At 42.9% G+C, this 16,307-nt stretch overlaps 1 protein-coding gene across 2 annotated transcripts in view; it reads right to left on the minus strand.

Moving 5' to 3' along the window:
* LOC122620578 overlaps positions 1-16,307 on the minus strand; it is a 77,052-nt gene that overhangs the window by 19,235 nt on the left and 41,510 nt on the right. For both annotated transcript variants that reach the window (XM_043798108.1, XM_043798107.1), the window contains exons 3-10: positions 10,281-10,419; positions 10,132-10,201; positions 9,685-9,795; positions 4,382-4,588; positions 4,171-4,316; positions 3,878-4,028; positions 2,172-2,302; positions 1,943-2,102 (exon numbers count right to left, since the gene is read on the minus strand). In XM_043798108.1, the coding sequence (XP_043654043.1) occupies positions 1,943-2,102; positions 2,172-2,302; positions 3,878-4,028; positions 4,171-4,316; positions 4,382-4,588; positions 9,685-9,795; positions 10,132-10,201; positions 10,281-10,419 (1,115 nt within the window). The remainder of the gene's footprint in view (positions 1-1,942; positions 2,103-2,171; positions 2,303-3,877; positions 4,029-4,170; positions 4,317-4,381; positions 4,589-9,684; positions 9,796-10,131; positions 10,202-10,280; positions 10,420-16,307) is intronic.

Consider the following 16,307-nt stretch of genomic DNA (forward strand, 5'->3'; position numbering starts at 1 on the left):
TTCCCATAATTATAAATGGTTTAATAATGACTGTGGGCTTCGATAATAAAAGCAGATCATTCATTTTTATTACCCTCATGGTGAACCCGCCCCTCAACTGACACGTTAAGTTCCAGTTCGGGGGCAAAAACTTTTGGCCCCGATGGAAATGAAGAGCGGAGGGATACTTTATGGGAGCATATGCATATTTATGCACAGCACAGCCCATCCAAACATATTCACAATCACAAACGCAAACACAAACACATACCCCTTGAATGGTTAGGTATTTAAGCATCATTAATTATTTAGAAATACAGTCGGAAGTAAATGCTCTGTAACGGTAATTGAGACATTTTCAATATGTGCACACAAAGGCTCCGAGCGGCGTTTATCGGGAATTTATTTTTGTGTTTTGCTGCGCTGTGATTGTTGTCCACAAATTATAATTACACACACTTCTGGGCTCGAAGTGTGAAAGTTGGCTTGCCTGCGCTATGGGGCAATGGAGCAATGGGACAATGGAGTGGAGCACACTAGATGTCCACGTCAAATCGGAGCTGTGACAATTAGAAATCAATTGAGTTATCAATTGATTGGTTTCAATTTACACTTGCGGCCCGCTTTTGTTGTTACTCGTATCAACACAAGAAGCAGCAGTTTGCCTTTGCCGGTAATTGGAGGCCATTAAAATGGCTAGTGATTCCACAAAAGTGTCAATTAAGTGGGATGGAGCCATGGGAACTATGACAGGTGTAGAGTATTCTACTCCGGACACTTGATGTGAAATGGCACTCGATTAGCTTTTATTAGGGCAGGAGTTTCAGCTTTAACCAGCCAGTTTATTAACGATTTTATAAAAAACTTATAATACGTGAAAAATACATATTTTAGTACAATGTAGACATAGGAACCCACACACACTTTATAATAAATTCTTGAACATAAGGAAAGCTTATTTGAGGCAAGTAAAAAATAAGACCATATATGTACATATCCAGTTCAAGGGAACTATTTTTCGATATGATTTTGTGAATTTGCATTGAAATTGGAATATTTAGTTTTTGTCGACCAAACAAATTTTAATGTTGTGTCGTTTGTTTGATGAAATACGAACTCGCAACGCAGCTACGCTCAAACACCCACATATTTATTATATAAAATATATTATCTATATAGTGTGTGCCGATGAAAACGAATGACAGAAGAGCGGCAAAATGTACATATGTATATCCGTTGCATAGTGCACATTACGCCTTTTTGCACAAAATATTTTCGGTCATTTTAGCATACTTTAGTTTTGGACATTGTTGTTGCCTTCCTGTGTTTTCGGTGAGCGGAAGGGCCGGTTTAGGGCTTTCCAGTAAGGGCATTGTGCGATTTTGTCAAGGGCACAGCCGCTGTTGTTGTTGTTGTTGTGGCTGCCACTTTGCCATGTGGGCGTGGCCCCGCTTACTAATCGGGGTGCGGAACCGGTGCGGAATAAAATAGATTTCTGAATGGGACAACATCTGGCCCATTTTCTCTCGGTGTGTGTCAATTTGCGTATAAATTTATGCATATGTATTTTTAATGCTCCGCTCCACTGACATCAACTGTCAGCATAATTTTTGTGCAAATTTTTGGTGTCCTTTGTTTTTGCTTAATAATACAAAATGGGATTTTTATAAAGTTTTTAAAGCTCCATTGACCTTTGTTTTAAATAAGAAAATTATGTATATTTTTTATTGTGCTCCATGTGCCTTACAGTTTGAGTTGATTCTCCACTCTCCAGAGAAATGTAGTTGCATTTTAAGCAAAATATAATATGATACTAAGGTTTGCTTACGGCAATATAAGAAATTGCATGAAGGAAAAGGCTTTTCTTCAATACTAGTAGTCAATTCATCGGCGTCACCAACTTTTGTCACCTTCCGACAAACATACATATATGGAAAATGACTTAAAGGTCTACGTTACTTACATCGAATCCTCAAGTTGACCGGAGCGGACTGAGTTTCCCCGCGGTCATTGGCCGCCGAGCAGGCGTAAAACCCGGAGTGGATGCGCCCCACTCGCTGGAGGACCAGGGAGCGGGTGGAGATGATGATGCCCCAGGATACATTCTGGGTGACCGGTTGTCCCTATTGCAGAATGGTAATTCACACAGTTAATTTATGCAAGCTAAATATTTTTACTTGGCCAAGACTCACGTCGTGCGACCACATGATGCGATGCTCCTTGGGATTGGACTTGATGTGGCACTCGAAGTAGACGTCGTCGCCCTCCTTGATGTCGTCCGGACGCAGTGTGGAGCCCAGCGACAAGGTGACCTGGGGCGGATCTGCAAAGGCATTGAATAACCCATTTTAATTGCCTGCGCTAATGTGCAAATTTCACTGCTCTGCGCGCTTTTTATATATTCAAATTACCGTGCGGCTGGCGGGCTCATATAAAACATAAATCGAAAAATATTATTGCATAATAAAGCGCCGCGTTGTTGTCGTCATCAATCTACAACGCCGCAGCGCAGCCCATAAATACTAACAACGCAGCGACGGAACGGCGCTTTAAGCCGCCGTCCGGATCCAAACGGGCCAATGCCAATGGGTATGAGAAAAATTTTTAAATTAAAATTGTCCCGCCGCCACGAGCGACGCCCCAATATCAATGATGGATCATATAAAATATTTAGTGCTTTCCCATCGTCCCACCGATTTTACAACATCATGATTGCCCGCCAAGGAAAGTGGAGCCCTCTTGAAGGGAAAGCAACAAAATGTTACTGTTATGGTCGAGCCAATGGCTATGAAGGGGTTAACCAGACTGGAAACTGTAAAGCAGTCGATTTCAGGTAGCTACCACGGATTTTCTTTGGGGGAAACATGAATCACGGTCCCCCATTTGCCCTACTCCATTTTCCAATCGAAAGCGCGGGTCCATTAAAAGCTTAAGCCATCTGCGCTAATCCTTTAAACCAGCTTTTCCTTCTGTATTTGTATTTTTTTTATTTCATATTTCCACGTTTGACCGGGACAAAGGGGCGGAGAAAAACTTTCTCCAACTTTCAGTTTGCAGCTTACGCGAAGGCCATTGAATATTTATGCTTGAATTTTGCACACATTGCTTGGGATCTACGCGTGGCTTTAAAATTCAATAAATTTATGATTATCCAAAGGAAAACCCTTGGAAAAACAAAGTGACAACACAAAATAACTAACCCATGGAAAACCTTAGTGGGGACGAGCACAAGCTCCTCATCCTAAAAAAGTTGAAGGTCGCGATGGCTGTTGATTCTAAATTGATAATCATATAAAGTACAATTTATGACATTTTGCAAATATGCGCAACGAAACAAACAGGCAGCAAATTCCGCTACAGCTTTTTTATGGCCACGCTAAAAGTCAACGGAATAAATATTGACATGTAGGCGAACGGCTTCATTCTGGGCCAAAGCCAATGAAATGACAGTGTGCTGCGCAAATAATGTCATATAATTTAGACTTATTTGCACAGGCGACTTTGATTTGTGCCTGGCTGCATTTATGAAAACTCAAGCCCCTTTTTAGAATCGCTCTTTTCCGTGGTAATTTTGAAAAAACCTAACTTACGCATTTTTTTTGTAATTTCAGCTGAAAAGAATTTTCACGAATCATATTTATAGATATAAATCCAATCAAAGATATTGTACTTTCATATTTTCCGTAATTTTATAAAAATACAACTACAACAACTATGATGATTTAAGGTGCTTATTTAAGTCAGCAATCTAATTGAATTTGTTTCTTTCTATTATTTGGTGCTTTTTTTGTATTTAAACATTTCCCGCCACATATTAGTTTGTACTTTAGCGCTAAACCGATTATTTCTCGAATTATCTTTCTAAGTTGAGTGCGCATTCATAAAGCATTCCACTTACAGATGACATTCATCATGAGCGAGTCCTCGATGGCCGAGTTCTGGAGCCGTGGGTTGGAGCCCTCGCACTTGAGCATGGTGCCGTCGTCCTCGGGCTGTGGATAGAATGTCAGTGTGGATATGACTCTGCCATTGCCCTGGCTCGTCGACAACTAGATGGGAGGGGAGAGATGGGTGGAATCGATTAGAGAAGTGCCCGCTGGCCACCGGGCAAGGAACTCATAAGTGGGGCTTTCGCCTGGCCAAGATTGAGTTAGAAGCCCGGGGCGAGAGAGAACGCGAGAGGGAGCTTACCAGGCCACGTTTGAAGGGCCGATTATTCTGCGTCCATTTGATTTCCGTGTCCGGAACAGAGCCGGCCACAATACAGGTGAGATTGTACTGCGTGTTCGAGGCGAAGACTTTCAACTTATTGGTTAAATTGACTGACGTGGGTTTGACTGTGGGAGTTTAAGGTTAAGGGATTAGGCGTGACTGGCCATATAGACTGCCCGTTTTCACTCACGTAACATCTCGATGCGGATGCTGCGCTCCACGGGTGCCACCAACTTCGTGTTGGACGCCTGGCAGCGGTACGTGTTGTTCAGAGCGGAGCGCGAGATTTGGGCCACCTCCAGGCGGTTCACGGTCACATGGCGGCCCATCGAGACTCCGCTGCCCGCCTCCAGGGTCCGTGTTCCGTTCAGCCAGGTCACCGTCGGCTCCGGGCGACCTGTTGATAGAGCGGGGATTACTATAACTTCTTTGGTTCGGTTTTATGGTGTGTGTAAGGCACAAACATTTTATAGCTGAAGTCTATTTTCATTTGTTCAAAATCAACACCTTTCCACCAATAGTATTTGTATTCATTTTTAAATACTGCCTTTATTCTTTTATATCGCGTGACGTTTCAAATAAGAAAGCCATTTAAAATAAATCATGGAAATTGTGCTTTTATTCGAGTCCAACATACATCGAGTATGCCCCACTAACTAGCTTAACTTTATAAAAATTTGAATTTTGATAGGATGCAGAATATAGGCAAACATGTTGCTTAAGTACTTCTTTTGCTATTTTAAAAGTTAAAAAAAAAATAAATTAAATACGGAAAATGATGTAGCTTTGAAAATACAAAATTAAATGATGGACAGCTTAATTGTTAGTGAGAAATATACTGTGAATAAGTAACAATCAGGATATGCTCCAGTCATAACCTCGCAGTTCAAATTTAATTAATATTTAATGCATAAATTAATTTTAAATTTCGTGCCAACTGTTGTGCGCTAGCAGCAAACTTTTCCACTCATGCATTATTAACCCGCCCGTCTAGAGCGAGTTTTCCCGAGGTGGTTTTCTAACGGAAGCGGCGTGACCACAGAGCCGCGTTCGAAAATTTATGACCGAAAAAAGAAGCAAACTTTCAACATTTTAATGATAATGCGCATTTAGCAGTGTGTACCCAAGGCTTTTAAAAAAGGCTTAGCCAGCTTAACTAGCAAAGTTCGGCCACTGGATGCCCGCGCTGGATAAATGGGTAAATGGATGGATGGATAGATGGATGGATGGACAGAAAATGGACAAGAGGCGGTCATGGGGTCCCCAGAAAACGCATAAGCGTGAATATTGAATTAGTTGGTTTGTGGGGCCAATGGGGAGACTTGAAAGTTTTGGCGACATGCGGAGGACCCCAAACGAAAAACAATAAAACTCGAGGGAAGATCGGATAAAGGGCTCATTTCAATACATATTTACTGGCATATTTGGTGGCTTTGGCAGGGCAAATTATTGTCACAAGGTCACAAGGTTAAAGAATTTATCCACATATTAAATAATAATCAAAACAGAATTTCCGAATCGGTGACGCAATACTGTTGCGCTGACGGATAAATTATTTATATACCACTAATTTATATTGTATTTCTGGTTTTAATTTATGGGCTAGTATAGTTTTGGTTCTTACATGGGAAAAAGCAAAAATACGTTAAGAACTAAAAAAGATTAACTGTAAAAGCGGATAGGATACAACAGCTTCTCATTCCCTTGGTCAATTTAGTTAAATTTAGTCATGTTAAGTAAAACACATTTAAGCCAATCCGATTTGGCTGTTCTTTATTTACTGAGTTACTTCTTGTTAGGCTGTAAAATGTAATTAAAAAAGAAAGCCCTTCTGCTGAGTTACTCCAATTACAGCTGTTAATTCGAGTAGATCAACCACAAGAAGGATGCTCAAACGAAAATGGTTCTCTTATCCACATCCATGGGGAAGCCCATCTCTACCTGCCTCAATTTGCCAATGAGTTCGAATATTAAATTAATAAAATATGACTCGGTCATATGTAGGATTGACTATCGATTTACTCTTCAGAGAGCCGGGAGGAAGTTCTCGATGCAGTTCTGTGATTCTGCAGCCCGGCATTTCAATTGAAATTCTGCAATCACTTTTTCGCTTTGCTGCTATCGCTCAATGCTCGGAGAAAGTGGTAGGAAAAGGCATTGCCCACGCTCACATATCAAATGTACGAAAATATTTTTAATCCGTTTAAGTGCCCAAAGCCCAAAGCCCGAAGCCCGAAGCCCGAAGCCCACAGTCCCCTACCGCCCTCCGGCATAGCCATTGGGTTTGGTTTGGGCCATTAAGAGAGCCAAGTGAATGCGGCGGAAATGAGCAACAATAGCAACAAGCAGCTGGGGATTGGCATTGGCCGACGACTTGGGCATGGGGTTTGAGGATTCCGAATTGGATTCGGGGTTGGGTTGGAGATTGAAGGGCGAAAGTAGCTGATAGCTGGAGTGTGGACTTGGGAATTTACTGCCAGAGTGCTGGCTGATTGCAAAGGATACTCGGCGACAATAAGCCAGCGAGGACAAACGCACACACGCCAAATTGCTTGGACGGCGGGATGGGATGGGAATGCAGGGATAATAGACAAATAACAGTTTCCCTGCGGCATTTAGCTGGCCCTCCCCTCCCCCATCAGCAACTCCAGCCACTTTCTTTCTCTGCCACCCAACTCAGGCATTGAAACGCCCAGCCCACCCACTTCCTTTGTGTAATGAAGACAGCGCGCTTGCCATTTGCTAAGCCATACTTACGCTTGTTGACAATTGCTCCGCCGGACAATGCGCCTGTAGAGTGGGGGCCAAATATGCAAAGGACTGCGGAACTGGAGCCGGACACAGTGTATAACCCGGGCCCTTTTATGGGGCAGCCGCCTAGATTAGCTTTTTATTGCCGGTATTAATTGCTATTAGTCGAAGTTAATAAACTTGATAAAGCAATTTGGCATTTGGCGTTTATCGTTTATCGTGCCCGGGGCTATGATTAGCGGCCGGCCATAAAAATAGCGTCAGGATTTGCATTAGCCTTAATCAGGATGCGAGCACCCACCGTCCGCAATCGCAATCTCTCAACACCGCTCAGTCGACGCCATGTGGCGTTGAAATTGCGATATTAGTTAATTTGGCTTTGAGCCCTTGCCAGGAGCCAAATGAAATACGAGCTTGCATTGCGGTCCTTCGAGCAGCCAACTCATACACTGAGATAATGCTTGGTGGGCCAACTCTATTTATTGACAATAAAATGATGGAATGGAGAACTAAGGTGGGCCATCAATGTGTTTACGATGGATCAAGGTCTATAGAAAGAGTTGGCAAATGTAATAGTATTTTAAAATATCTTCTACCTTTTAAGTCGTGCTATCCGAATGAATATCTCAGCATCGGAAACGCAGTTTCGCTAAGTGCACGGGGTGGCAACTTTGGGTTGTGTGGGAAATGTTGCATACAAATCAGAGGCAATACCACCTGCCAAGAAGCGTGTCGCTCAGCAGGTGTCAAAAGGGAATGTTGTCGACGTCGACGCAGTTTCACTTGGAACCTCCACAGGACCTCCTTTTGGCACACAGCCCCTCGCAAGTCCCTCGCAAGCCCCGCTGAGACCCCGCTCCCCGGCCACTTGCTGTTAGCTCATTCACATGCGGTTAGTCAAAGCGGCGACGTGAGGCACTGCTGGCACAGCAAACCAAGAGGCGAAATGCCAAGGCGTAAGATGAATCCTTAGGCAGGGAATGCTGCACCAGCACAGGAGCACAGCTTGCAGCGGAGTCACCCGGAGCTACCCAACACCACCTGCCATTCGAGAGGTGAGGCGAATAATGAGCTAGCATTTGGGTGCTGCACAAAGTCGGAGATCCTTCAGCCGGAATTGGGACACTACCCCGGCCCTTTAAGCCTGATGGAGTTCAAGAACAGCCTCAAAGAAGCTTATTCACGATTTCTCTTTGGTATTCGTGAAAAGGAAAGTTGGCTTCAGCAGCGAAGTTTTGTTTTCTCATAAGAGCTTTTACTGCTACAACATCCCTTTCAAATTGCTTCAACAAGTATTGAGAGTTAAAGTTAAACTACCATAAATATATACATATATACTTCATTTCAGGCTAGGAGCAATTCAAATTTTTTGTCCTGTGCCGCAGAATATACCAAACTTTACAAGCAAATTCGGTCAGTTCAATGAACTGAATCCACTGGTTGTCTGTAATAATCAACTAATTCCACTATCTAGCGGACTTAAAAACTTTTGCAAGCATCAGTAACCAGCATCAGTTCCACCCCATCAGCTGCATTTCAGACTTTAAGCTCTGGGAAAAGCCACACTAAATGGCCAAAGGAAAATGAAGCCCGCAAATCGCGCTGCTAGTTGACATGGAAAACGTCTGGGTTGTGCGCCGAAAATATTGTTTTCAGAAAAGTTAATGATTTATATTGCTGATGTCGGGCATTCGTCGCCTTCGCCAGTTCCGTCGGGTTGGGTTGGGTTGGGTTGGGTTGGGTTGGGCTCAGTTCAGTTCGGTTCGTATCCATGGGGCTCAGTGATGCAAGGAGAACGCCTCAAGCCAAACCAGTGAAGCGAGCAACTTGTACAAAATTTTTCACACTTGCCAGCTGAAAAAGGCGAGTAAAAAGGCGAGTAAAAAGTTTCAAGACTGCGGTCGGGGGTGAGGGTGTGCTTTCCCTTCACCTTGGGGACCTCTTTAAAGATTTACGATGCCGCATATGCCTACAGGTCATAGCTTGGCCAATGGATGTGGATGTAGTGTGTGCACAACAAAAGCACGGCAGACGCTTCAAGTTGTTGCATTTTGCCCTGAGAGCTGGCAAAATGGCACTGACAGGGCCGGAGACGCAGAAGGAACCTCCGCAGACGACGTCCTGGCGTCTGTCCCGGCGCAGCGGCGCTGTCACCGCAGACTTTGACATACATTTATTTTTATTATTTACGATGACTTAGCCCTGCCCTGCCCAGCACTCGTACTCGCACTCGCACTCGAACCAGCAGAATCAGACTCGGTCACGGCTGGGGCCTATCTGGGGCTCCTCATCTTTAATTCTTTAAATAGACCGGCAGGGTCGAGTGGGAATGGATGCGAACGAGGCTGGAGCTGAAGCTCTCAGTAAGGATTGCACGATGAAAAACGAGCTCATGATGTGTTGGACTTTTATCTATTATTTAGCATGTAAACCTACAGCCCTTTGGTTTGTCTTTCTAAAAAGAACTCATTTGAACTCAGTATGCATATATATATATATTGCATTTATCCGCGTATTGAATATATAGGCAGAGATATTTAAAAAATGTCTCCATATGGTAGGAAATATTAGTTCTGTTGATTTTGACATTCCAGTTGAATTTTTATTTATCACAGTGCACGACTGGAATCAGTTGCGTTTTTGTGCCGTCCTCCCCAGCATGATAACCTTTTGTCTGTGTGCTACATTTATGTGGCAGAGGGTACGTGTATGCATTGGTGTCGTTTATCATGATTTACTTACCGCCACGCACTTCACATGTCAACACAATATTATCGCCCTCGAGCAATGGACCCACAGCTCCGGCAACATCGCGTCCGGAGGCATCGTACACGAGTATTTGGTGCGGAGGAACTGCCGAAAGAGAGGAGAAAGCGGAGAAAGCGGAGAAAGCGTGGTCAGACGTTATGAAAAGTATGCACTAACAAAAGTTAGGGTCAAGGGCTTCAGATAAAAGGACCTTAAGCTTCACGAGTTACTAGTAGCTAATCAGGACCAGGACCAAATTACTCATAATTGTGGTTAACCAAGTATTATATCTTTAACTTGATGAGTTCAAATCAAAAGCAATATCCATATGAAAATTACATATATTAATTGATCTTCAAGAGTGTGTTTTTAGAGTGTATTTGATAGTGGGCGGCAAGATGGCTTCTTTTAATGGCGCTACACTGGGCTTCGGGTACTCACCAATAACCGTTAAGTTAATTCTATGATTACGCGTGGGCGAGTTCTGAAAGTCGACGCGGCAGCGATAAACCTGTTGAGGAGTCCAATAAAAAACAAACAATAAGAAGGCGCCGTTTTCGGGCGGCAATGTAGCAGTTGGAGCCACTTACGCCCTCGTCGTCCAGTTGGATGTTGTCCACCGATAACTTGGCCGGCTGCTGTCCGGTGACGAAGTACGCACGTGGCCCAAATGAGTTGGTGTCCGACCAGTAGAGTGCCTTCTCGAAGGGTCGTCCCCGGACGTCGAAGCTGGAAAAAAGCAGAAAAGCGGAGAGGAAATGTAAAAAGTTGCCTAAGTAGTTCCTCCTTCGTTATCTCTAGCTAACGGCCGCAGGGGAACGCAAAAAATAATGTGAATAAATGTGAATGAATGTGAATAAGGGGAAGTAAACACAAAATATTGACGATAAGTAGTGTCAGCATGCGTCTCCCAGACCATTTCAGATGTCGCGCCAAAGGTCGTAATTTTAATGCTATGTGAAAGTTTTCACGGCGTGTGACCTCGAAGGTTGTCCTTATGTTTTAAGCACATCAAATGGATCGTCTTTGTGGGGGCAAATGACTTAATTCAATGCTGTCATGGGGTCGCCTCCTTTCGGCACTTTTTGTATTCAATTGTATGTAAAATATTTTTTAATGCGATATACCTAAGTAAGTATTGCCACATCCGACAGATAGCAAATATCCCAGCCCAAAGCTGAAACGATATATATATTGTATATTTATAATTGTAGTTGCGCTTAACGTATGACTTAGTTGCTTAATACAAACTAAGCCAAATGCAAATCAGAATAATGCCATAAACTTGAATACACCTATGGCTCTCTATGCAAATGCTAAGTAGCCATAAAATAAAAGTGGAATGAGCTGAGCTAGAGATGCCACTTAACACTTAAGCTGAGCTAAGCTCTGAAGAACAGAAAACATAGTAGCACGCAGTGTGGGGACTCTTTATAAAGTCTATTTTAAAGCCTCCAAAGAGGCCACTAAATAAGGCCGGCCACTTATTGGGCCAGCTTGTGCTGCCTTTTTCCTACGAACCATAAATACTGAATGGAAAATTGCTAAACCAACACACTCAAAGGTGGCCTGGGCCTGGGTTTTCACGCGTCTACAAAATGACCCTTTTCCTGTCCCCGCTGACCCGCGGAGCCAGGGGTCGACAGGGGTCGACAAAACGAACCCCGAGCATAAATTTGCACGCAACTAATTTCTTCCGTTTAGCATTATTTTCGCAGCCCAGCGAAAGAACCAGCAAACGTTTGCAATTTTGCGCATTAAAAAGCCTGACGTGCTATCTTTGTCGCTTTTATTGTATTTGTTAATGTCCGCCGAAGGACTGTGGACATACTGAAGAGCTGGAGCGTTGGGGTTGGGGCTGGGTATGGGTATGGGGTTGCCACGCCCTCCCGCCTCGCAATCCCCATTCCTGCTGCCCCAGTGACACGCCGTAAATGACTTGAGGTTGGCGAAGTTTTCCCACAATTCTCTTTATGGCACTCAAAGAAATTTATATGAATATGCACGAGAAAATCTATTTGTTCAGTATGACCAATCAATACTGTCCCTTCATTAGATGGCTTATATGTAGTTAGGAGGAATACAGAAGCAATATCAAATGTATATTAATAGCAATATTTTGAATCTTTACTAATTAAAATTTATTGCGCATACGTCTAGTTGACATCTACGTTTTGTTTTTATCTGTTTTGCTTGGAATCGTTTGTTTTGTTTGGTTTAAAAAATAATTAAAAATTATTTCTTTCTGATTACTTCAGTAAAAGAAAAGAAAAAATATTGCGCGTTGGTAAGTTTCAGTCACAAGGTAGTAAATCTGTTTGTTCTGTTTGCATTCATAGAGTTAAAAATCATGTTCGACAAAATATATGGTTCTGGAATGGCAATATAATTGCATTTGAATTGACCTCATATTGCTTTGGATTCCAATTCATTGACTTATCAACAAAAGTACAACGAAATAGGAATACGAGTTTAGATATTAATTGGACCAGTTGAGCTCGGTCAATTTATTAACAAGATTCGGTTCGCACCACACATTACACTTATACTGTTTTAGATACTGTTTTGAGTTTTAGATCCTTTTCTTCGAGTGCTTCTTAGTGACCCGCACACCAGTACATCGTCTTCGCACAGTCATCGCCAGTTGTGTCCTTTTGTTGTTTCCGCTGTCGTCGTGCAGTCTGTGCTATCTCCGCCCCTCCTGCTCCCAGTCCTCCGCCGCCCTTCCGCCCTTCCGCCCAGTTGCGGTTAGCGGAGCGGTTTGTCATTGTGCCGGCTGGCAGGATTCTTCGCGGCCTCCGCCGGCGGCCGTATTGTTTGCGCCTTTAAGTGGTTTTTTATCATTTTGCCGCTGACACAATTTATATCCGGTGCTCATATTTCTTCTGCTTATCACTGGGGCTCCGTCTCCGCTCCTCCTCCGTCACCTTCTCATGTGTTTGGCCATTCCTCCAATTGTGCTCTGAGTGCAGTAAGCCATGCGGCGAATAAATTACGGATCCTAAGCCTTGCCCAAAGCCAGGGCACGTTCCCTAATTAGCCTAATTAAATATATGCGCGAAAATGTAAACATAACGGACTGCAAAGTGCGGAAACTCCTTGCGAAATTTCCTTCAAAGAACTGCGCACCAGGTTCGCGCTGTTTTCGCTTTTCCTCGCTTTCCCAGCTTTCCCAGCTTTCCCAGCTTTTCCCGCTTTTAATTTTGCGCATTTGCAAACAATAGAGAAATGCCGAATAGTCCACAAAGGCGGAGGAGCAATAGCGATAAGGAAAGGTGGAATGACATGGTACAGAGTGGAACGAAATGCCGTCACCCAAATATGGCCAGAATACGCCGGTCTTAGCCCGGCTTGCCCTCTGTTGACGTTGTGTTTTCTCGTTGTTGGCCTTAGGAAACAATAATGCCGAGTTTGCACAATGAGCACAGCAGCAGGACAGCAGGGATACTCCCGGAGCAGGGGGCGCCAAAAAGAAAGGGACACGGAAAAGACAGAAAAATAAACGCCAAACGCTCGGGCAGTAAAAATTGTAAAGCAGAAAAACAGGGAGAGCAAACGAGTGGCAAGGAGCAAAATAAAATGGGCCAGCCAAGAAAAGAAGACAACATTGTGGCAGTTGCAGAAATGTTGACTGTCGTCGAAGAACCGGGCGAGGAAAGGGAGCTCGGGGAGAATGTAGACCAATAAGGCCAGAAGATGAAGAAAGCTGAGGAGAAAGTACGGGGGAAATTGGGAAACCGTAGGAGACAAGTGGACGCAACCACGCGACTTCCGTTTGAGGAGCTTGCTCTGCACTCAAAAAACATGTTTAAATAAAGAATTAGGTTTATATTAGCTATAAATTATATTCAACTGCAATTTTCTAACTCAATAGAAGTAGAATGTAATCAAATTTTACGAGCTATAAACTTTTTCTACAAATTTGGAACTTCCTACAATAGAATACATTCCGAAACCTTATAAGTTATATATTAAGTCTCAATGAATGCAATGTAATTCAATATATTGTCTAAATTCCTAATTGACTTGCCCTAACCACCTTTTTTTGCCAGTGCACTTGTGCCATTCAAACTGGCTTTCCTCCCCTAGCCCATTCTTTCGTTTTCTTTGTCGATGGTCTGGTTTTTTCCAACAATTACTTGAGTTTTATTTATTTTGCGTTAATTGGTAGCACTTTATCTTGGGCTGAATGAATGAGCTGCGTTCTTTAAACAAATCCCGAGACGGGGCGGACCTTGAACTGCACGTTGCATGGTTTGGTAATTACGTTTTGGCTTTTTCGGTGGCTTGGCATAAACTTTGACCGCCACAGCCCCTCCCCTCGTCCTCTGCCTTGCCCCTCACCTCTGCCCACCGAATTTAGTATTCCCAACCGAGGATCCCCGCCCCGAAATCCAATATCAGAGCAAGCTTCTCATATTGCCATTTAATGATTCTCCTTTTTGTTCGTTCCTCAGTTTGTAACGCTTACAAAATCCTATTCAAAAAGATTGCAAAAGGGCTAAAAGGGGACAGGGTGGGAAGCTTGAAAAAAATATATTATAAAAAAAGGACCGAAAACTTTTGCACTCACAATATCCATTGAATAATTTTATGACAATATGTGTCAGAGCGTGTCGGTGTGTCGGTCGGTGAGTGTGTGTGTTTATGTGTTCATGTGTTTGCCGGTATTTTCTGACAGTTTAACCAGATGCTGCTGTCGTGGGAACCTTTTCATCCGAGATTCTTTTCCCGACCGAGAATTACTCATGACAATCGATGGGTTCTGCTTGAATATGTCGTAGTCGTCAGATTATTTTTAATTGATTGGGGAACTCTTCTATTCTATTTTAAATATTACGAATTAAATTTTGATACTTCATAGAGATAATTCAAAAAGTAAATGTTTCATTTACAGGTAACGTTCAAACTTAAAGGAAACGATTTATGTAAAGCTTTGAAAAGAGTTCATGTATCGTTCAACTCCAAAAATAGGTCGAGTTTTGTCATTCATCGCATTTTTCAAGCATTTTGTAATTAAGTTTTGTAATTAAGTTTTGTTTGCTCTTGTACCTAAGGTGTTACAAAGCTATAAGAAAAGCAAAATCCATTAAATTAGGCACACGAATTTCTTATTAGCTGCATCGATACAGATCTCTTATTTACAATTATAAGAACAAATTTAATTGTTTGGAACTTTCACTCTCAACGGGAACTTTGGCTCCCATCGCATAATCCCTCTTACAGGGTACTTAAGCTGAGCAATTCAACTATGCATCGCGCGGAAAAGGCAATAAACTATGAGGGCATGAGGCTCAGCCAACATCCACCTGTGTGGACAAAATTAGACAGGTGGGAATAGGCTCCGCACATTGTTCGGAGTTCGCATATTGTCTGGCGGGCCGTATAAAATTATGCATAAAGGGGGTTTTCGGGACGAAGCGCCAAAAAGAGTACTCCGTAACTCGAAAAAAGGTGGCAACAAATTTAAAATTGGTTTCCACACACAGCCACACACATCGGCAAACAAAAGAAACGCAGCGCGAAGAGAAATATGAAACAATAATAGCACCAAAAAGGGGCTGTTTACACGCCCCCATATATACACACAAAAGTATGCAAATGGTTTTACTGCCCCTTTGTTTTTGTTTTGTTTTTCCCCACTTTTTTGCTGGCGACTCGTCCTTTGTGTGCATGGGGGGTATTGGTATTATTATGGAGCCATGCTGTGTAATATCTGTAAATTTCTTTTGTTATTGCCAACAACGGTTTTCCCTTAGCCCCCTCCAATTTTCCCGATCCCCTCGCTTTTCCAGCGAACGGTGTTGACATTTGTTGGCATCTTTCCACACATTGTTGCCGCTGGTGTTGGTTTTTGTTTGGTTTTCGGTCCATCTTCTTCTTAACTTTTACTATATAATTTGTAGCATATGAATATATGAAGGACCACAGGAATAAAAAGTCGGGCAGCTGCAGAAACAAAAAGGGCAGACATCGCCGTTGCCATTTTGCTCGGTAGCCAAGTTCAAATTTATGCAGTGTCGCCCAATAAATTCCGCAATAAATTCAAAATAAAACTTTTATCCTCGGCTCGCCTATTTGGTTTTCGGTACTTTGTGTGGATATTGCCGCCAGTTAGGGTTTCCAAAACGAAAAGCCATTCGGACTTCCAGTTGAGAGTCCGAGAAAAGATTTTAATATTTTGATTGCGATTAAAAATTAGCTCAGAAAGGGTCCTCTGATGGGATTCCTGACTGATTTAAGCTAACAGAAATGAGATTCCATATATTTTGTTGGTATCTTGTAGAGAGAAAGTTCTATCAGGAAAGGCAAGCGAATACTAATTATTTATTTCCTTAGAAAGAAGTGAGAATGCTATGGTCGAGTTCCTCGACCATCTGATACTCGTTACTCAACTAGTGGAAGTGCGAAGGAGAAATTTCTACACTGACAGTTTTTGGTGGTTTGTGGGCGTTAGAGTGGGCGTGTCAACATGACTCTACAAACTTGCGTTGCGTCTTTGTCACTGGAGTCTGCATGCTGAATCTCAACTCTAGCTCTTATAGTTCCTCGACGTTCATACGAACGGACAGACAGACGGACGGACGGACAGACGGACGGACAGACGGACAAGCCCA

Source organism: Drosophila teissieri, chromosome 3R (genome assembly GCF_016746235.2).
Source record: "Drosophila teissieri strain GT53w chromosome 3R, Prin_Dtei_1.1, whole genome shotgun sequence".
In the NCBI taxonomy this organism is placed as follows: domain Eukaryota; kingdom Metazoa; phylum Arthropoda; class Insecta; order Diptera; family Drosophilidae; genus Drosophila; species Drosophila teissieri.